Genomic DNA, 22,510 nt, shown 5'->3' on the forward strand with positions numbered 1-22,510 from the left:
TGGAATATACAGCGTTTGTTGCTAACTACACAAACGAACAACGATCTCACAGCCACTTGAACACTCCGACCAGCCTCAATAGATCTAGATGCAGCTCCTCTCTGCATGAGTGCTCGTGTACCTGCTACTGATATTCACGTAACAACGAAGGTCCGGCCATTGAAATCGGAGAAAAACCTTGACAAAACTTTACAGACGGTTAACTTCGAGCGAAATTAAACTTCTGCTTGAATATGTTTTGGGGACGATTTGTATCAGAGTGTGTCAGTCAAGTCCTGGGATAGAGAGAGACGGCGATGGGACGTGAAAGTGAGTGAGAGAGAGGGATATATAGTGGCATGCATTGACGCGCAGTGAGAAGACCAAGTACAATGACCCAGTTCCCTGCAAGATAACAGCGGTAGATATTGACTCGATGATTATGCTATACTCCGCCGTTCGCTCGTGATAACTCAGAGCAACTCGTACTATGTGTACATGTACATGTACATACACTACATACATATATACCTATACAATATACAGCGCACATGTGTGTGCTAGTGCCTCGTATGTACTATACATACATGTATGTACATATAGCTACGTACGTTACGTGTAGGGCTGCCAACACTTCTACGGGATTTATGAAATATATTTTTTTACTATCACATATTTCTGTCATAAGAGACTTTTCATACATATTTATAGCAAAGATCACGCGAATCTGAAATATCTCTATGGACCATAAAATACTTGTTTCGTTTAAGAACTTAAAAGAAAACCAGTGCAGTGGTATAGCGGCGTTGTAAGTAGCGGGATAGTGGCAAGACTGCGGGACGCTATGCATCCCCTTTCGCTTTATAAAACTCAGTGAGCCATGAGGCAAGTTGCCGCTCTGACTGGTTCGTTTTTTTGTTAGCGTTGATACGACCGCGCGGTTGAAAACTTGCCGCTACTAGATCTAGCTTAGACGGAGAAAGCGTTACCAAAATACTAGTTATAACTACTTTTTATTTTAGCTCTTCGACAGGTGAACGAGCCTAGACACAAACAGACAATTATTTTTAGTATGCAAGGACACTGTTACTGTTATTATTGAACAACGAAAATAATTAAGAAACGTACAAAAACACGTTATACTTAAAGTCTGTGTAAAGTAATAATTAAAATAGAAAAGGTTGTAGCGAGATAAATTTCACCCCGTCTACGGCCAGTATTCCCGGGGAGAGAGCGGGCGGCGCGTGGTACGTAGTACGTAGGCAGCCCTAGCCGTATCCCGGCTCGCAGCATCGCTGTCGAGTTGACGAACGGGCTCTTTATCTCGACCGACGGTTGCTAGCAGACCAACTAACACTGGTCCCCAGCCAACGTCAGTGCGAAACCACTCACACTTGAACCCCAGTACAAAAATCTTATTGACCCGCTTAGAACCATGAGCTTTTTCTAGACAAACAATTATAATCAATAATATCATGCTTTTCTTCACTCTGTAGTTATGATACAAGCTTGTTATGTTGTTTCACTCATTATTTAGCTAAAACACAGTACTCATTTCAAAATACTTTATAATCAAGCTTGTAATTCTACCTATAGATACGAAAACATGATCAGTTATTTAATAATATTAATGTGAGAAACATCCTTTAACTTTCTCAGGAAGTTTATTACCTACTACTCTAGGCCAAATCACGTGTGTCATATGAACATAATGACGGACACACTTGACCAAACAATAAACCACTAACAAAAGGATCATAGAACTATCACTAGTTATAATAAAACTGTATATATTTCCTCAATATGAAAACAGCACAATTTTGAGTGGTGTGTCTATTTACGTCGGCGCGTCATGCCCAGGACACTTCCTCGTACAGATAAACATATAATTAACTATATACTATATATGTACCTACATAGCATGGTGCGGTTTTACTCATATTTACTTACTAGTGCGAATAGGAAAACGATCCTTTGTCCTAAAGGAATAAGGAGTTTTTATTTTGGGAAGGTTTTTTTGTACGAATTGGTAAACTAATTTTGGAGAAAATCATCTCGATAATAGGATGCATACTATTATATAATTCGACTAAAACGAAACTTCAAACAAAATATCGGTCAATTCCAAGATTCGTTTTAAATTTGAATCTTGTAAACCTACAATAATGGCGAATCCAAAAATTTTACATGTGCCAGTTATCGAACATGGAAATTGTAAAGAGACATCAGATAACTAAATATAGTAGGCCTATAGCAACGCTTTTCTTTCTGTGCTGTCAATATTAATCCCATGTGATGAAAATGGTGTAAGGCAGGACATGAACTATAAATGTGCCTTCGAGTTAAGTTACAGTGTGATTGAGTAACATAACAAGCCTCCATTGAAATATCCTTGCTAACTTTCACAGGCTTTAGTATGACTTTAGTAATCGCCCAACACGTCTTGACAGTTGTAAATACTTTTAAAGTTTATTAGTATATATGCTTTTATTGTTATGATTTGATCCATTTCTAATTTATGAAAATACACAAAAAAAAATACAACCGAAGCTACAACTACCCAAACTTTCTTAATTCCATTGAACTATTGGCCTGTGTCTGTCTATAGCAGATGATTCAGTTGGGGACAGGCAGAGGAATATTTGTAACGAAGGAACATATTCGTTAGCAAATAAATAGTTTCTGCGCAAAACACAGAAAAGTGACAAACCCTTAAATTTTTTGTTAATTATTTGAGGTCAGATAGCTTTAATTATTTTTATCAATGGATATTAATTATATTCATATCTACAAACAAGACCCAAAAAAATATTTTAATATTTTCTGCCTACTGGCAAGTAGGCGTGAAGTTCAGTAAAAGTTTCAGTTTTGGCTAAGAGCGGGCTGAATGCTTGCATCGAGATAAATGTTCAGTTAAATGTACTGTTAACCGTCTCAACTAACGTCACTGAGCAACTGAAGTTTCAACACTTTACTAAACCCGCGGGTCATCGATGGATGATTTAAAATGATTGCTTATGATACATACAAACATAACACCATAGCAGAGGAAGAGCCGTTTACTTAGTATTATATCTCTAGTATTCTCTAGCAACACATATGCTTCATTGTTCTTGAAACCTTCAGGATCTCCGCTAAGCCTCCATGGTATAAGAGGCGTGATGTTATTTGATAGTAAACACAATGATGTGTGTAACCAGCATGCAAATATCTGCTGTTTAGAATTTACATATTTTAACATAAATAACGATTCATTTGACTGTACAAGAAACATAAGAATTCTTTATGACAAATGCTGGTACACTACTTAGTCTGTTACGTTAAACGGCTTGATGTTACGTAGGTACGTAATGTGCTAACTTTTAAACTTTCACGGTGCAAGATTTATCTGTGAGGCTGAGCGCAAGGCCGGTGATACCTGCCGCAGTAAGTCAGTACCACGAGCGAGACAACGTTGAAAGCGACTACATATTTTTGCAATTGGACGTTTGTGCGATGATAACTACGTCACAGTCCATTCTGGACTGTCAAATTAGCTCCGCAAGCTTCGGCAAACAAACATAGGTAAACAAAATGCATGGCGGCGTTAATTCCGTCCTGTTTTACACTACAACGAGCTGTATATTCGACAAACACATTTGTAGAACAAATATTTCTGTGTGCAGACATCCAAACAGTTTTCTAGACGTACGCGTGTGGACCGTGGTGTCATTAAATGTGTCGGTCGATGCTATGATAAAGGTCCGAGCGTCCTACAAACAGGGGAGACAAACTGACACTGGGGAGGGCCCGGCCGCCCGTAAAAACGAGCCGCTCGCTCGCTCCAGCGCGACCGACTATGTACCATCCTACACTATGTACCCTGTACGCTATGTACACCACGTACCTATGTATTTGTATATATGTGTACATGAAACTTGTATAGCGGTGTGAATGGCGCAGTTCGTTGAGGTTTGCTATTGCTTTCGGTCTAGGGTTTGGTTAGAAACCGAGTAATAACAGTCCTATCGATTTTTGGGGAACTACAATTCGTGTGCTCTGTTCAAACACTAGCAAACTTAGCTTTTGGATTGTTGGTAAGCTGTGGCCTGTGACGATGGAAGGAAACTCTTAAAAGGAAAGCAATCTATCAAACTGAAGACGCTTTATGTCTTGCACGATGCAGATTGTAGATTGAAAGACAGGTGTAGATACTTATCTAATTAGAATTTATAATAAACTAGGTACATATTTTACACTGCTCTGACAGTGTTTTTCTCCCCCCATAAATAATAATCGTTACAAGTTTTATTTCTCAAACACATTCTTCAAAGAGAGCACTTCTTTTTCAGTCATGTATAGGTATCCCTAGCCGTTATCTGTGAGCTCCATCACATGATTACACGAAGCATTTCAAAAAGAAAGAGAAGTACAGAGATGTGTTAAATTTCGCCCAAGCACCTGCATAATAATGCAGAATAATGTGTCACGTGACCGTTGCATCTAATGAATAATTCACAGTTTTAAAAAAACGTCTGAAAGCTGGTTACATGCATATAGTATGTAGTATATATGTATATGTATGTGTTAGTGTACGTAGTGTTCGTATCTCAGAAGCATTACGCGCCGGTACCTATCTCTGAATAGTTAATTAGCCAACATTCGAACCAGCGACACTCGTATTTCGTAAATGAGTTTTTGCGAACATATCGTCGTTATATAACGTGCACTAGCCTTTACTTTCGGGTTCGTTCGTCGTATGTACGCAGTATTGTGTAACTACACAAGTACACATGCCTAACATCAAGGGGCTCTATCACCGAAGGGTCAGAAGGCAGATATGACTCATTCCTGTATTATTACAGAGTTTACTCAAACACACGTTTTTGTGATGAGGAATACAACTTCTCTACATCTCTTTTTAGAGATTAGTGAGCAATCTAGGAATCTAGACCCAAAGCTAATTAATTAGATAGAGTGGGTCTTCCGAAGCATCACGTTTTCAGTATTATTATTGAAATAGACATAATAATAGTAATTTACACTAAATCACAATGGTGAGTAACACGGAGAGGTCAAGCTCTATCTGTGGTTTTACCCAGTGGATTTTAAACAAACTTATCACAGCTAAGTCAGGCCATGTTTATACTCAGAAGTTTCAACAGATTCGATACAGCGTTTTTTGCGTGATGCCCGAACAGAGAAGCACGCAAAAAAATCTAAAAATCTTTTGGATTCAAAGACCTGGTTGTCGATCGATCACAAACAGTTTTTCGAAAATGTCTTTAACCTCTTAATCTATTAAAAGTTTTTGCAATTGGAAGCGTCGTTCTGTCGCCGCAGATAGGAAAGGGACAAAACGTTTTTGAGAATAGAGTATTCAGTAGGGTTTTTGTAGAGAGGCACGTTTGTTATAAGAATATAGCTAGAGTGTGAGGCGGAGGAGTGTGTCTTGTACGGTTGCTATGGTTAGTGTGGATCGATGGCAGGATGAGCGTCGTTATTAAGTGGTGTCTTTTACACGGCGCCGCCACCGCGCCGTCCTCGCCGTCCTCCACGATGAATATTGTATGTGTTAAACGTTGTCCTTTCTTCCACGTACACACCTCGCACTCGCTGTCACTGACAGCAACACCGAGTAACACTGAGTAACGCGTGAAAGTAACGCGCCTGTCTATAAGTCTACCTTGGAAAATGTTATGTTGAAATATATGTTACTGCTAATTAAAACTATTAAAGCAATTAAATATTCAGCGCAAAAACAGTCTTGATATACGGCGATTAATTATGTTACATTTTCTTTACATTCCATAGATAAATATTGGAAACGAAAAGTAAAAATCTGTCAGTTCTTATTTAAAGACAAATCACAAAAGAAACGTCGCCTTACTTCAAGAAATAACGTTAAAATTACAACGGTTTCCAAGCCATATTACTTAAATTCAAGAGTTCCTACTTGTATCTAATTATTATTTAGAAAGTACTTTTATCTAACAGTCTGCCTAATTTACTTGGCGAGCTGTTGCTAGCCTTCATAACCTGCGTATATCCTTAGCAATTATAAATGAATGTCAGTCTGTTTGTCGGTTTCTCACGACGACTGCCGAGCCGATCTCCATGAAATTGCGCATAAAAATAGCACGTATTACGAAGATGTATTTAGGATATTTTTTCAACGCGTCACGTGCACGAAACAGGTACTAATCAATATGTAAAACATAGGTGTATATTATCGGCGTACTCAATTAGCTAAACTGCATTTGTAAATTCGTTAGATTAGACGAAACGAACACGAGTTTTGTGTATAATACATGTATAATTATCTAGTAATGTGTTCTAGGCAACGGGTTGACAGGCTGCCCTGGTGTGCGTGTACATATGTGTATGTACAAGGGTTATACATGTGTGAGATCGCGGCGCGGATGAATAAATTTGCCTGGCTGCACGGTTTCCGTTCTAAACGGAAAAAATCTTTTTATAAGCTAACTTGAGTTGTTTGGCGAATTCGCAATCGTGCTTGATAGAGTAATGTCAAGTGTCAAGGGTAGGGTTGTCATTGGAGCGCCGTGAGGCTATTCTAGTGTCTTTCCTCATTGTCTCATATGTGTGACGCACTTAGCCTACACACGGTACTGTGTAGATGTAGCTCTGAGCTCAACAACCGTTGCTATGCGTCTCGAGACGCTCTTACTGCGCCGTTTCTGATATTTGTGAAACTTCTAGCCTCGCAACACATCCGAACGGTGCCTACAAACGGTTTCGTTATAAAATAATGAATGTAGGAAGCCCACCGCTCACCCTCGCTTGTCAACCCCAACCACTGCAATAGTGAAAGGTTGACGCACCGACCACACTGTTCCTTTGCTATTCATTATAACCTCTCAGGCACGCTACAGGACTCACCCTGAGCTGGTGACGTAGGGCTGGCCGTGGGAACAAGCCGTCATGACCGGTGCTACATACATACTAACTACCAGAAAATGCCACTTACGCGATCTCTACATATTCTGTTAGCATCGTGCACATTCATACATCTAGTCGTACCGTGTTTGACATCTCAAGGAGGAAAAAAGGAGTGTTTCCATGCACCGTTGATTTGATTTTCAAATGATTTGCTAGTTAAAAAACAGTTTGTTAAAGGAGGTCATCTTTTCTGTCATAAAGGTGTATTTCTCGAGTGTATAATGAGAGTAACTGTTGTGGAAATCAGTCCCTCTCCATTAGACGTCGGTGGTCTCAGTGATCTGCGACGACTCAATAAACGAACTGCCTCCAGCCGAGTTATTGTTCAGTAATTGGTCAAGTGCGTGTCGGCTCACGACTACTGTTCACTTCTGTCGTTAACGGCTAGTCTTACTTCAACTCTTATTTATTTCGTTATGTATGAAGCCAGGGTTTGTGCTTTTTTAGCAAATTGAGATTTTGTATTTTCAGTCTTATAATCTTACTTGTTCTCGTTATTCAAAAGACCATACGACATAGTAACCGCCTACAAAACGTAGTTTACCAAAATTCTAGAAGTGAAAAACTTAATATGCACATAATACGTTTTGTACAAGTAAAATTTAAATGACACGCACTCCTTTTACTTCCCCTATTGTTAGCGTCAATGTCGCCGGTGGAACATTTGACTTGCACGTGCCAACCCTAGCGGCGGGTCACAGGCCAATGTCTAATAAGAATACGCGTTGCGGAATTGTGCATTTTTTATCTGTGCTCAGTGTGCTGCCACCACGTGTCTCGTTAAACGGTTAGATAATTGACTAGCTAAGAACTATGGAGCGGAGAGATGGGCAGGTTTTGGCCACTCGCTAATCATATATTTTGGTGTGAAAGCTATGGCTATGTGTGAGTGAGCATCACGGCTAGAAATCGCAAGCTTTGACTAGCTAAACCAATACTTTAATGGCGCAACTGAAAAGCTTAGTACTTCGGAAGAGCCTTTGCAATACAGTGGAACACTGTTCAACATTATCCTACTTTATCGGATAAGCCTGGACCTACACTTTGAATATACAGAAAGTGACCGAAACAAAGATTGCTTAACATGTCTGACCCTAGTTGTATGTGGTTATTGGTCAGAGTAGCCGCTTCACATGCTTTCTCTGCAGACGATTAGTTGAAACATCAGTGTGTGCCGACCGTGTCAAAGATCACCGTACCTCCTTGATAGTTGAAGCTATGTATGTACCACACTGTAGCTGTGTGTAAACGTGAATGCTAGGTCGAAAGTCGAATGTTGAACGACCCTCGACTAAACACGCCTAGTCGATACTGGTTCGCTAATCACACCACGGAGCGGTATCAGCACACAGTTTTTATGCAGATTGATCACGTAACGTCGATGCTACGTCACGAATTACTGAATTCACGGCAATATGCTTACAATTAACATGTTTATCGATGCCATTACTCACTCTGACTGGTGAATAGTTCTGCGTCACGGGAACACGCGTCTGTTCCTACGTTCGACTATAATTTCCAAGGATTATTAGCTTAGATTTCCGAAAGTACGTAACATTAATCTAAACCAAGCCCACTGGTATTTTGTGTAAAGTTATACGAATTTCGTTAGCACGTGTGGTGCATTAGGAAAGTGGCCACCTCACCGCGGCTACTCACTACTGGGGTCGATACCCCGTGCAGTACTCGGTGTACGGTGTGATGCACAATCCATTGTTTTGAGTCTGCCTGTAATTTGTGTCCACCATTTGTATACTTCATAACTTCACCACTATACCCAGGAATTAGATATATTATCCTAGAGTTGGAGCTTCAACAAAGAAACACCCACTGACTTTGGTACTAGTTACTCAATTTCTAAGAATTTCTAGCATTTATTTCGAGAGATGATAGCAGATATCGTTTTGTAATTCGAGACTTGTTTACGATACGGAATTGTATTTCTTCTTAGATAAACACCGAACTATTCTTAGACATGTTGAACCTTAGTGTCAAACCTTCATCGAGGGTTAAAATGGAGATGAAAGATTGTATGGTAATATTACCGACGGGAGCTACTAATAGTATGACACTATTGGGACATAAACCAAGTTATTTCATATCCAAGACATGTCTGTATGTCAACCGTATTCCTAAAGGTGCAATTCTAGTTTAAGTTTCCATACGACAAAGTTTAACGTCTGCTGTCTTCATTGAGAACAGAGTTTTACGACTAAACGCTAGCAACCATGGTGCTTCACCTCATTGGCATTGGCAAGAAGCTACGGCTGCACTGTACTGGTTACATTTGATAGACGTTCCATGACAAACAAGAATTGTCTGCGAAATCCATACACTGTCTGCACAGAAGATATCATAGATAGGGCATGACCACAAGTCATTGATGAAAGGGAACGTGTTGACACGTTAGTCCATCCATATCCTAGCCTTCAGCCGGCTTGAATAACTTTCTACAGAGCATACGGGCAGTGTGACAGACGCAAAGCAATTGACTCAACAAGATCCCCCCCTCAACTTGTCAGTTAGTTATATTGAAGGATTTACAAACAGGTTTTCGTAAGGTTAGGTATAAAAACGAATCAATATTTTGCACACAGCAATGACAAGTGAGGTGTCAGGTTCAAAAGATGACTGCGCTAATAATGATTTAGTAAACAAACAACTTTTGTTACATGCTGCTGGACAATATATTTATTTGTATAGAATGTAAGTCAGATTAAAAGCATTATAAGAAGTGCCTAAGTATGTGTGACTAAAGAGGAACGTTGCCGTTAATACAGACCCAAAAACTGCTGGGCTTGAAGGTCTGCTTTGGGCAGAGATTGGTTGCAAGAAGCAGAAAACCTAAAAATATTGGAATAGGACGGGGAAAGCCCATCAGTGGGACAACGGAAACATACAAGCGTGATTTTAGTTGAGGAGTTTGGTACTGAAATACATATACAGACAAATCAATAGTAAGAAGTGGTATTTGAACTACTCGTCTCCGTGCTTCGGAGGGCACATTAGTCTCGGTTGTTGTATGAAAACAGTAACCAAGCCAAGACGAAGACTAAAGTTGCTTAGGCATTAGGTTGACCACGAACGATACGAAAGAAAGACTCAGTAAGGTATTAAGGTGTGACCCTACGACTATTAACCATCCGGAAAATATATTAAAAAGACTGTCTCTTGCAACAGTTAATCCGCATTTATATACAAATACTCCTAAAAACATTCAAGGCAAATGCTATCGTTTCTACATTTTAAAACATGCATCAAAAACAGATATAATGTAGAACATCAATTTTAAGATACTGATGATATGATTGATGGTTGTTGTGTTTTTGTTATCAGATAACGCGACTAGGAGCGTGTCCTGTTTATCTCTTCCTCCTTCACCACGCATGTATTACGCAGCCATCTTCCAAATAAAACCTTATCTACTCAGTATTAAGACAATCTCTTAATATAATTACTATATTATTTATGCATGAGAATTGTTGATAATCTTTATTTCCCACTGAACACCATTTAAATCTGAGCTAGCTTTTAAAACTAGTTTTTGCTCGGGATGTGCTCACGTATTAACTAGTGATTAGCATAAAACCTGAATTAAGTTTATTCATATGAACATCTCGCTATTTGTAAACGGGAGGAAACAGAGACCACGAAACGTCGTACGGTAATTACGTATTTCTAACTTTATAAGTTACAAAACTAAGTAAACGGTATTTAGAAGGCTAGGCCTAAACGTGGTCAAATACGGAGCTATCTAATAGCCTAAGTATAAACGCTGGCGTTTGTGTTCTCTATACATTGGAATGTCGGAGAATACACTGCACTATTATAACAATAAGCCCCTTCTCCCGGCTTTTAGAAACTACGCCCCTCGGACGTGTGTCAAGAGTGACAGCACACCTGGCCGTCACGTGTGCGTGCACGCAGCGATCGTGATGTATGGAAGTGTTAAAGAAGATTGTCAGACTGGCTGCGTGTGCGTGACGGGTGCGTGCACGCAGCGTTTATAATTATGGCATAGTAATGAAGAGACGACGGACAGCGAGTACGCAACGAGAGCGTACCGTGCAATTCAAACATAACACTCGCGAATTATAGAAAGGACTCATCGTTATTGGTCAACTGTTAAGAAATCTAAAGGTTAAACTGCCGCTAGATGCTACTGTCTATTAAATATATAAATCATACAACGTGCAAACATGGACAGACCTATAGTCGTCACCCACATGGCCGCCCAGAACCAAACAATAAGGATATCTCAGTTTTCATGATAATTATAATTTTTACATTTTATTTTCCCACATTACGTTCATAAATTAGACACAATGTGGGAAATAAAAAAGGCTGAATACACAATAATGTATGATATGTTGTTAAGAATATAACAAATATTTAAAACCTAAGTGTTTTAGTGTACTCCACCAACAAAGTACATTTTTATCATTTTAGGTGTTCTGAGGTCACAATAATGTGTTGTAAATGAATTCAGGCTAAAGGTTATAACTATTCAAATGTTGTATGTAACAATGGTTTTAGAAATTTGCTGTATCTAATATGTACTTCATTATGCAATGACTAAACTTCTTTGCTTGAAACAAGATTCCATACATATTGAACACTAAAACGTTAAAGTACTTGGGTCAATTTCAGAGATAAAATAGAATTGCTAATTTATTTTACAGCAGTGTTGCCAGATTATGATGTGGTAGTTAAAACTCATTCTGGCCTCATTTGTGTGGTCAAAATAGGTTTTAGAACTTTTCAGCTATAAGCACAAAGAGGATAGATCACCACATAATAATATTACCTTGTTTAAAAGCAGATTTATAATCTTTATATCCTTTAGAGAATCTTTGAATAAGATAAAGTAAGGTACTGATGTTCTTTGACATACCTGATTAAACAATAAAAACTTTCTTTAAACCCTAGTAACAAGTGCAATTCCTAGCAATATAGACTGTAGTATTACTAAACAAAGAGACTGGCAGGATAAGAGAAGCCTAGCCTTAACAGTGACTATCTTCAGGCTACAAGTGCTTGAGTTACAGTCGCTGAGTAAAATTCCTTCAACATTTTACCTCAAGTGACTTGTTACTCACATCACAAAGTAAATTATATAGTACAAGTTGAGTATTAATAGAATAACAAATATTTTAGTGCAGTGAGAGCCAAGCTGGTGCCTCTGTAAGGAAAATAAATGGAATAATTGTATGAGGCCAAGTTATCAACACTACTGAAGTATCACGGCATATTGTCCTGTACTTCCACTGAGCTTATCATATACTTCATTACACACACTGTGTGAGGTATCCTTGTGGAAATATTTACACCATGTTACTATGTCAAGTTTGTACAACTTTTTATGTTTTATCAACAATCACACAAAACATAGAACAAAGAAATATAAAGTTAAACTCTTATGTTAACAACATCTTACTCTTATCCTCTCATACAGATACACTATGATGTTTAGAATAAATCAATATATCTCATAGTAATTAAATTCAATAGCATTCATTCATAAAACTCAACATTCCATAATTTATGATCTTTTAATGTGTTAATAATCTGCAAATAAATGAAATCTATATTAAAATATAGTGTAAACATAACAGATAAGCCACCGTGTGATGTAGTAGGCATGTACATTGTTACACACAGCTGATTGTGTGTAATTTGTGTGTGCTGTGTATAAACAAACACTAAATTGATCATAAATAACTAACTAACTAGTGAATGTCACTTACCACGGGCCACACCAGCCACCTTGGCCACCAATGTTTGTCATACAACAGTCAATATCACTCAGACACTGCATCACTATCACAAGTGATCACCACTCACCAGACTCACCAGCCACACAGTGTGTGTGTCAGTAATCTGTGCTTACACACAACTGATACTAGTGATACAAGTCAATCAATGAACATTACATTAAAAAGATTAATGTACACATTCACACTATCATTATGTTTGTTTATATTATCAATTTATGCTTCATTTGGCCATTAATTTGTCAAACATGTGCTTCAAATTGTAAATCAAAATGATCTTTAGATATATGTTTATTAGATCATAAATTGATTCATAATAACTGTGAATTAAATGTGCTTAATACATATGAATGTTTGTCATTTATGACAACATTCATATTATTTGTTTACTAATAACAAACATCTATACACTTTTGAGTGTTGTATTACACTTTTTTTAATGAATTTGTAGTAATACTGAACTTTTAATGAGATTGCTTTAAATAAATAGTATGTAGTAAACAGTATTTAGTGTTAGACTTGAACAAATTTGTGTCAGATATTAGAAATTTAACAAAAAAGAATGTAGAATTTAAACATATTAAGTATTCACATAAAAACTAGCTCAAGTGAGAGAACTATCCAGTTTGAACACTATTCAACAAAGAATGCAGAGATAAAACAACTTTGTGTGCAATCATGAGCATGATGTAACTCACTCACTTGAAAACCTGTAGTCCTTCTAGTTTTATCACTCTACCAGTTTGTTAATAGTTTGCTTAGCAGGTAAATGACCTGAGTGTAGGTAGGTACGGTTGTATGGGACACAATGGCACAGCACGCCTGCCACCCAACAAGCGGTGAGGTAGTCACCTGAGCATGAGGTCGGCTGTTGCTCACATGGACTGCACCAGCGCTGGGCCCCGGGGCACTGCACACTCACCACCACTGTCACATCCAACACTGGCTAACGCGACTACCGACCGCCTAGTGATGTTCAGCGGGGTTCAGCAGGGTCTAGCGACGGACCGACGCGCTACAGACAAGGCAGGATGCACTCTCACTATCCATGTCCACAGTGACACACTGATGCACTCACACTGCACTGCCCACCTACTAGGAGAGTGTGGGGGTGCTCCGCGCGCGGCTCGGCCGTCCGGCCGCGTTCGCTTTAACACTAATGGCACCAATCACGACCTAACCTCAAAATGCACACTAAAATGAACAATTGACAAGAACACAGATGTTAGCGAGCCCGACGGTACACACATGACATCACCCGCGCCGTGTCGCACGACGTCTCACAAAGAACGCTCGCGCTGGCCGTGCGAGCCTAGCAGTATGGATTTGTGGGCAAAATGCTTTGTTTGAGTAGGTAGGTACGTACTCGCAGCCTTCACTGCATATAGCTATAGGTAGGTAGGCGCGTATGTTAGGTATGTGTAGTGTGTACTGTGTGTAGTGCACGGGCTATATGCACCTAGCCATAATTCACTCGGGCGTTTCGTGAGCCACGGCCGGGCCGCGGCGACTGCGGCGAGTGCGGGGCGAGCGGAGGCCCGAGGACGAGCGCGCCTCTCGCGCCGCCCTTTGTCTCGGGGGCGGCGCGACAGGTTTCGTGCGCCCCGCAAAAACTGTAAACACGATTCTGATTTACGATCCCGGCTGTCCGAGTCATTCATACGGGTGGCACCGGGGCATGTGCGGGCGGAGGCGGTCACGCTCGGCCGCCGCGCTCGCTGCTCGATCGCTATCGGCGGCGCTCCGCGGTGTCCTCGCTCGGCTCGCACGAGCACTAGCGCGAGCGGACGATGCGACCGTTTCGAAATGGCGCAACGCGGAGGCCGTGACGCCGCGACCGCACGAGCGAGAGAATGTCCGCTCGGCGCGAGCGAGAAACGAGCGCGGACGGGCCGTTTCGCAACCTCGGATGGGCTCGCGGGGACCGAAATAATCCACGACGTAAGTACGCGGGCGGAACGGGCACGGCACGCTGCAGCGCGGTGCTGATGAGACGCGATACTCACGGCCTGGCCACTCGCAGCGGGTCAGCAGCGCCGGCGTCCATGGCGCGCCCAGGCCCTGGCCGCGGCCGGGCTCCGGGCCGTCGGCCGAGCGACGCAACACTCTCTCCGATCTCACTCGGAACGCGACGACGAACACCGTCGCATCATCTCGACGACACTGCACATCGACCGCGGCACTTCTGTACGCGTATAAACACTCCGCGAACGGTGTTTTGTTACATCGGTTGACTTTTCTTTGAAAAATCAATATACATTTTCCCAGAGTTTAGAGATACGGACGAGTCGATGTCCAGCGCAGGTTAGGTGCGTGAAGTTTGCAAGCTTTTTTAGCGCACCGGTGTTACCAGCATTTTTTTGCCCATTTTTTGTTTTGGGTGTTGTGATTTTTTTCTACTGATTTGCGGCACACTTCAGACCAGTCGCGGAGCGTTGGGTCTCGCATAATGCTCGCGTTGCCGTGCACAGTGGCGCCAACGTTTAAATACATGAACTACACGATCGGTTGTTCTGGGCATGGTAGAATAAAAACAATAATGTTATGTTTTCACAATTAAGTTTAATGGCATGCAATTTGCATTACAAATTATTGAATTAAACAATTTATAAAGAGATTAACATAGTTTTCATTACAAAAGCCAAAACAAATAATTGTTATTGGATAAAATAGGCTGCAACAAATACACACAATTAAACACATAAACGTGACACAGTAATCAAAGTAATATCAGTTGAATGTATTGAGATTAATCAGTAGATGCTTCATTGGTACGTGTCGTGAGTCGATACTGCGTTTCGGAATTAAGTTGGAGGAGTTGAATCTCACTTTAAACATAAAAAGTGAAGAGATCACACCTCCACTTGATCCTTCACGCTCTGAAGACGAGGTAAGCAGAGATTCTCTTTGACGTTCTGACTGAGACTCGGCGGAGTGGACGTGACGCTGGTGGAGCGGCTCCACGCGTGAGCTGGAAAGATAGATCTGGCAGCATATTTGAGCAAACTGTCAAGATCCCCTGTCCAACTCAGACGTGAAGCCATACGAGGCGCAGCGCTCGTGACAGTGGCGGTGAAGCGTGATCTGAAATACAAAATGAAATATTTACAGTACATGAATATTGTCTGGTGCGTGTTTGTTCAGTGTGACAATCGTAGTGTGCGCGCTCGATATGTTTGAGCAAACTGTCAAGATCCCCTGTCCAACTCAGACGTGAAGCCATACGAGGCGCAGCGCTCGTGACAGTGGCGGTGAAGCGTGATCTGAAATACAAAATGAAATATTTACAGTACATGAATATTGTCTGGTGCGTGTTTGTTCAGTGTGACAATCGTAGTGTGCGCGCTCGATATGGAGCCGGGCGGCTCGCTATCACCACTTGAAAAGGTGCGGCTAATGTTTTCTGATAAGAGCAACGCTTTTCCCTGTCGCGTCAGCGACCCTGTATAGCTATGTAGCAAATGTAGCCGCAATTTAATTATCGCCACATTAGGAAGATAATTTGTGAGTACTCTGAACGACAAATCACACGGAGCGAGCGGACACATGTGTGCCGTTGGACCACCATATGTTGTTACGTAATCGTTGTCGTTTTGTATTACCAGTGACACTGTATTAACCGCGAAACTGCTGGCACAAGGGACGTCTAGGTCGCGAGCACGCACAGCGCGTGGCGGTGGAATGTTCGAACGTCAATACGTCGCTAGATAAGCGTGGTCTGCACGAGCGGCCCGCCTGCCACGTCGACGCTCTGCACCAGCCGCGGAATGAGGACAAATAGAGGAAGTAGTTTCACCGAGTGCTGCCACCGACTGGCGCTGGTCGCCGCGACTCAGCGCCGAGGTGCCGAGGTGCCGGGCTCCAGGGCGAGGGCTCCGACACTACCACTCCGCGAGCGGCCGACTCCACAGTCAATCGTAATCACAGCTCACAGTCCGATAGAGACCCGATCGATCGATGGGCCCATATTTATACTTTCGTCGATATCTTGAGATATGATATCGGTGTAGTGACACGAGGCGCAAACGTCCACCATGATCGTGATAAGATTCGACGGAACGGGGAATCGATTGGCCCCCGTCAGCCATATCAGGCGCGCAAACACTTCACTCAGCCAATCGGCAAGGTATCGGTGATAAGCGGGCGCAGGGCCGCGAACCGCGCCGGGGCGCTCCGGGGAGCGACCGGGGCCGCCGCCACCGCGCCGCTATCTGCTGACGACGACAACACCACCTCCGCTAGATGTGTTGTTTACTCACCAGATACACCTTTATTACATTATAATTATCTAGCTGCTGACAGATAAATTCATTGCTCTCATAGTGCAACACACGCACCGACACATTGTCAAACACTCGGCACACTTTTGATTTGACTTTGCTCATTTAATAGCCTTGTTGTACGATTCTAGGAGAAACTATTCGAGATCCGTAATCACTCGATATGTTATTCTTCGTCGATGGATATGTCACGTAGCTCGCCTTCCAGGATGCGACGTATTTCGACAAATACATGAATTAATGCGAATAATACAGCATATAGTTGATAACGCGTACTTTACTAGGATGTGTGATACGTGGAAGAATTTCGACATGATAGATAAGGTGCGCGGGCGCGTATCAAACCGTGTCAGATGATAACACACAAGGTGTGTACTTTCTGGAGCATATCAGACACCTGTACACTGAACACTGAACATTCAACATCACTGCATAGTGCGTATATAACGAGCCATTGTAGAGGTACAATACTCTGAATACACGTGGGTTCAATATACCCTGACATCTCCTTCTATTTCATACTTGTGCGATAATCTATAAAACAATAGTCAGTCATAACATGCAGCCCAAATTTTTCAAAGACCTGTCTTTTTCTAGACAACCAAAATCTAGATAACAGACCTTTCAATAAAGATTTTCAAAAAATTCATCCATTTCATCATTTTATGAATCATACTAATCCCAAATCCGGCCGCAGATATCAAACGCCACACAAATAATGAAATACTGAGCTATATGTCGTCATCCAGAACTGTGTCTGCTGTAATCCTTGGTTGTTATTACTACCACATTGACAGTTTGCTCAGACGGTGCTTGATCTGAATACATGGTGCTTCGTAATCTGTTCTAAAGGTTATAACACGTAATAAATCACTTACTGGGGACGTTGGATGGCGACTATACGTGACTAAATCTGAACATGTAAATTTTAACATTTGTATTGTTCTATAATGTCAATTAATGTCCAACTTCACTAGCCTAGCAACATTTATCTAACAGCCTTATTATTACATTAGAATAATCCTAATCAGAGAGATATGACACCTGTTATAAGTATGTTTTAAAATATATCACATTCGTTACCGCATTCATTTAGCGCCACCAGATGCTCTGAAATATTTTTATTGAAAACAAACCACATTATGTTGATGGACCGAATATTTATTATCAAACGTCATAATAATTTGTTTTTATTTCTCATTACAGGATTGAAGCCTAGGTGAAGAAAAAATGCAAAGGTCTATGAGGTGTAACAAGAACAGAGGTAACCTTTACAAAGGTGTAGCCTGCAGCTGTATGTGAAAATGCCTTGAAACACAAGATTTTACAGGTAAATAGAGCGTTAGTCATAGGCAGTTTCGGAAATAATTTAATTCCGACGATGTGTATTCAGACAGAGCTGTGTCCAAGAGGAATTTCAACCGAAAAGAGAGTTCCGTCTCCAACTTAATTCATTTTACTAGACGATAGTCCTCATCTTAATGACATGGATAGCAGACGCTTTACCACATCAGAAGCCCTCCAGTTTACGGACAACTTGTCCCCAGCCCCCAAGGTTGTCTAACCACACGAAAGAAAGGTCTGGCGAGAATGTCAATGACACAGGCATATTCGTGTCTGTAAAGTTTTGGGCCCGTCATCCATAAATAATGCGGTCTCTTGGAAGAGGTGCGTGACGCCGGTGACGCGCGCCCGGGGAGGGTGGAGCGCCACACGTGTCTCGTGCCGGGAACTACCTGATGACAATACACCGGCTAATTACATAGATTTTATGCTTGTCTGACCCATTTCCATACCGATTTTCTAACGCAGTCAACATCGAGCTAACTTAACATTGAAAAAAATGTTGTCCAAAAAATATTGTGGGAAAGCAATACGTAAAAAAAGACGTAAACGTCCAAAATACGTTGAAAGCTAACCGTCGAACGCTCAATTCACGTCCGCCGCGAGTCCATTCATCATAAAACAGAAGCTAACAAAATATACGACAAAAGCGAATCAATTGTTGTCACAGTCCGAGTGTCGAGTGTCGAGTGGCGAGTGTACTACAACCGATGAATCACAAAAGTGCAATACAATAAAACAGAATGTATGAATATCGGTGAGGGGTGGTCGCGGGGTGGTCGCGGCGTGGTGGCGGGTGATGGGAGGCGGCTCAGTGAAAGCTGCGAGTTTCGCGAGTCGCGGGGGCTGCGGCGGGGCTGTCGCGGGGGCTGCCGGCGGGCCAGCGCGAGCCGCCGCGAGGGTAGGGGGCGCCGCCGGCCCCGCCGCGGCCGTGAACTGGAACTTCGGAAACTTCTGTCGTATTGTGTTTACATTGAACTTTGTTATGTGGGTTAAAGTTAAGCCAGAGTTCAGCGTGTGTGCCGCCCGTTTTACTCGATTGCAAAGTTCACTCTCAAGTTTGTCGTATCGATTTTCATCTCGTGTTTACCAAATGTTTCAAGGTTGCGACGTTATGCCCACTAAGTGCTACGTCGATCCGCTGTCTCCCGTTACATGCATGATGCACCGTGCACCACATGCCAACAGTTTCACTATTTATTGTGATTTCAGCAAATAACGGGTGTGCCTCATATTTAACACTCTTATAAGAGAGTCAGAGTATGCGACATTTGCCCCAGTTCCTCATTTGATGTAAAGATTTGTTTTTAAATAAATCCTATTAAACTGAAGCATTGTTTTCACTTACACAGTAACCCTAGCGTCGTCATCAACAAGGTGTAACCCTGGTCTGAACAAAGCAATGTATTAACATTCACGGTCAGAATGTTTACAATAGAAACTGTCCGTTGAACGAGAAATAAACAAATGGAACATGATCGTGTGACGTATCAGCTGCTAGTATGGTGACTACAGGCTGTAGGCTACAGTCACAATAAGACGACCTTTCAGCGCTGAGTGGCGACACACTTCAGCACACCTCAGCCTGCCATACACAGCCATACACAGTCATACACAGTCATACACTACGATTACATTTACATAAATTAAGTACTTATCTATGGAAACATCGACAACATAAAAATGATTTACTGACACTCGGTGTGTTTGTTACATGCTTCATGAAATATGATGAAAACAGTATCAGTCTGTTGTGAGTGATATTGTCAAGTGCAAAGCTTGGAAACTGTTGAAAATATGGACAATTAGTAGGTCTCTTGAACATCCTTCTCGACCTTTTGCCGTTTATGCGGTTTTCTTTATCGAGTGAAAGGTACATTTTCTTTAGCCGTATAGAAGAATAGAGATAGTTAGCAGTAGTTAATTTTATTGGTTTATTACATACAACATAATGTAAACTGAACCGAAAAAATAAACACATCACGTATGTATGTATGATATTCGATATACACCGCCAACTATTTGATAGATAGTTGTGTCAATATATAATGTACAGTGGCGAGGCTCTAAGGGCAAACTGATCGATCACCGTCTCAGCAAAAACACTTTTTCAATCTGCAGAGCCGTGCCACTGTGGCTGTGCTGAACTTAATGGAGGAAAACGAACTAAACGTAAGTATTAATTTATTGACTTGTTTATAATAAACAGGACGTTTCAAACCTGTTTAGGCTTTTGATACGAGGATGTCTTCTATTAGAATATAATTACAAGCCTGAGGGATTTTATAATTTGCGAAAGTGTGGGAATTTGCCAGCCTACGACACAGCCTTTAAACCTACAGCTGATGTAAGATTCAGGTTCTCCTTTGTAACAAGTAAAAATGAATGTAATATGTTCGAACAGGCCAGTCATCGTGGATAGTCGTGGCCCGAATAATATCACTGATAACAGCCACACCTGAACCTATTTCTGTTATCACAGCAGGTTACTGATAAACTTTCACACGAATTCGTTATTGGTGAGCCATCCAACAAGTTTGCTTACATGTATCTATTTCTATTTTTATTCCCAGAATACTTCGTGTCCAAAATATGGTTTGTTTGCACTAGATATTTTATATTGCTTTTCGATTTGTGTTAACCATAGATACTAAGGTAAAGTTTCTATAGAACCTACCTAAATAATCGTCTTTGTCGATCGTTACAGCCAGGACAGACGTCCCAAGGTTCACGTATCGTTTAATCTCGAAGGGCTGCATTTATCATCTACTTGGTTATCTATTCGATAGCCTTAATTATAATCAGTAATAATTTTCGTTGATACTCTGGCTTTACATCGCAATGTAGTAGGTAGTAGTCGTGCTACTGAATGTTTCAGTTATCTAACAGGAAAACTTCAGGAGCTGGGTAAAGGTTGCGTTAGTTAGGTACATACAAAGTACGTACTGTACGTAGCAATGGAATTATCCTCTATTAAACGGGATTTATACGAGAAACGAGAAAGCACCTATTAATCAATGTCTGAATTTCAAATATAGGTATTCGAGAATTTCAAGATGCAAGGTTAAAGAAAGGGGCTATAATGTACCTATAACATCGTGACAATATATCACAAATAGAAATTTAAATGTATTGTGCGGTGATATTTGTGAAAGGAATTGTAAGGAAGGTTTCAAAATTATAATTATTATAATGTAACTAGCTGTTGGTGCCTCTCTTCTTCGTAGGGGTGAAGACATTCAGGCGAAGAACTTGTCCAAATTTTTAATCCCAAAAACAAGACTTACTTACCGGGCACATTATGGTATATTCAGCGAAATCTATTCACACTTGTATCCCTTTAATAAAAACTATAGTTCACGTTTCACACACCACGGCAATAATTAGTGGGAGGTAATAATAAATAATATGTGATGAACGCTCCAGCGCGCCGATTCCATGAACCAATTACAGCTTAACAATATTGTTATCTTAATATCCTTTATCAATAGAGTAGGTGAGCACTGCGAGTAGAGCGATGTGTCGCCTCGTGTATTGTCGCCACAACGTACTACTACATCTCAATATCATGTGTATTGTAGGATATTCTGCAAGGAACGTTTATTGTTCAGATGAGACAGATTTTACATGTTCGTGTCCACGTGTACCGATAAGTCCGAATAATATTTGAAAGGACACAGTTGGAGACACAGCACCTAGATTAGTTTAGAGGCGATTAGATCAGTAGCGAACGTGATGTCGCCACAGAAATCAGTCGTTGTTCAAAAGTTAATTGTATGATCAGGTCTTCAGCTCTTTAAGTTTTCGGCTTTAAACACAAACAAGGAATGGCTCCAGCCTGTCGTGACACCTAAGCTATGTATTTTTGACAATCAATCAGTAGATCAGCTTTTGTACCAATTAGATAGTTAAACGTATCTTTAGTAAGACAAGACGACGTGTATTATTGAGTCCTTTGTCATTCCACGAAAAAAGAGAGTCAATGAACTTGTTTTTTTTTTATTATTAGTACAGGTGTACATTTACAAGAGCTTTCCATGATTACAAAAGCTGATGGAAATTTTGCAAGCTTCTTATCTTCAAGAGTCAACATGGTTTTAGGTATATTTTGGTGAACTGTCCCCATGGGAGAGGGTAACAACCTTTAATCTTGTATGATTAGTGAGTTCATGGACTTTGCAAAATAGCAAA

At 41.0% G+C, this 22,510-nt stretch overlaps 1 protein-coding gene and 1 long non-coding RNA gene across 7 annotated transcripts in view; one reads left to right on the plus strand and one right to left on the minus strand.

Moving 5' to 3' along the window:
* Window positions 1-15,003, minus strand: part of Tdg (Thymine DNA glycosylase) — a 46,367-nt gene extending 31,364 nt beyond the window's left edge. For 5 of the 6 annotated variants that reach the window (XM_076130875.1, XM_076130877.1, XM_076130874.1 and 2 more), the window contains exon 1: window positions 14,702-15,003. In XM_076130875.1, coding sequence (XP_075986990.1) covers window positions 14,702-14,742 — 41 coding nt within the window. In that variant the 5' untranslated portion in view covers window positions 14,743-15,003. Of the gene's footprint in view, window positions 1-13,547; window positions 14,167-14,701 lie in introns of those variants that run through there. The other variant, XM_076130878.1, reaches the window with a different exon arrangement.
* Window positions 14,182-19,650, plus strand: LOC142983811 (uncharacterized). Its single transcript, XR_012960118.1, has 2 exons — window positions 14,182-14,636; window positions 18,182-19,650. It is a non-coding gene; the product is annotated as an uncharacterized LOC142983811 (long non-coding RNA).
* Window positions 19,651-22,510: the final 2,860 nt, after the last annotated feature.

This window comes from Anticarsia gemmatalis, chromosome 25 (assembly GCF_050436995.1).
Source record: "Anticarsia gemmatalis isolate Benzon Research Colony breed Stoneville strain chromosome 25, ilAntGemm2 primary, whole genome shotgun sequence".
NCBI lineage: Eukaryota > Metazoa > Arthropoda > Insecta > Lepidoptera > Erebidae > Anticarsia > Anticarsia gemmatalis.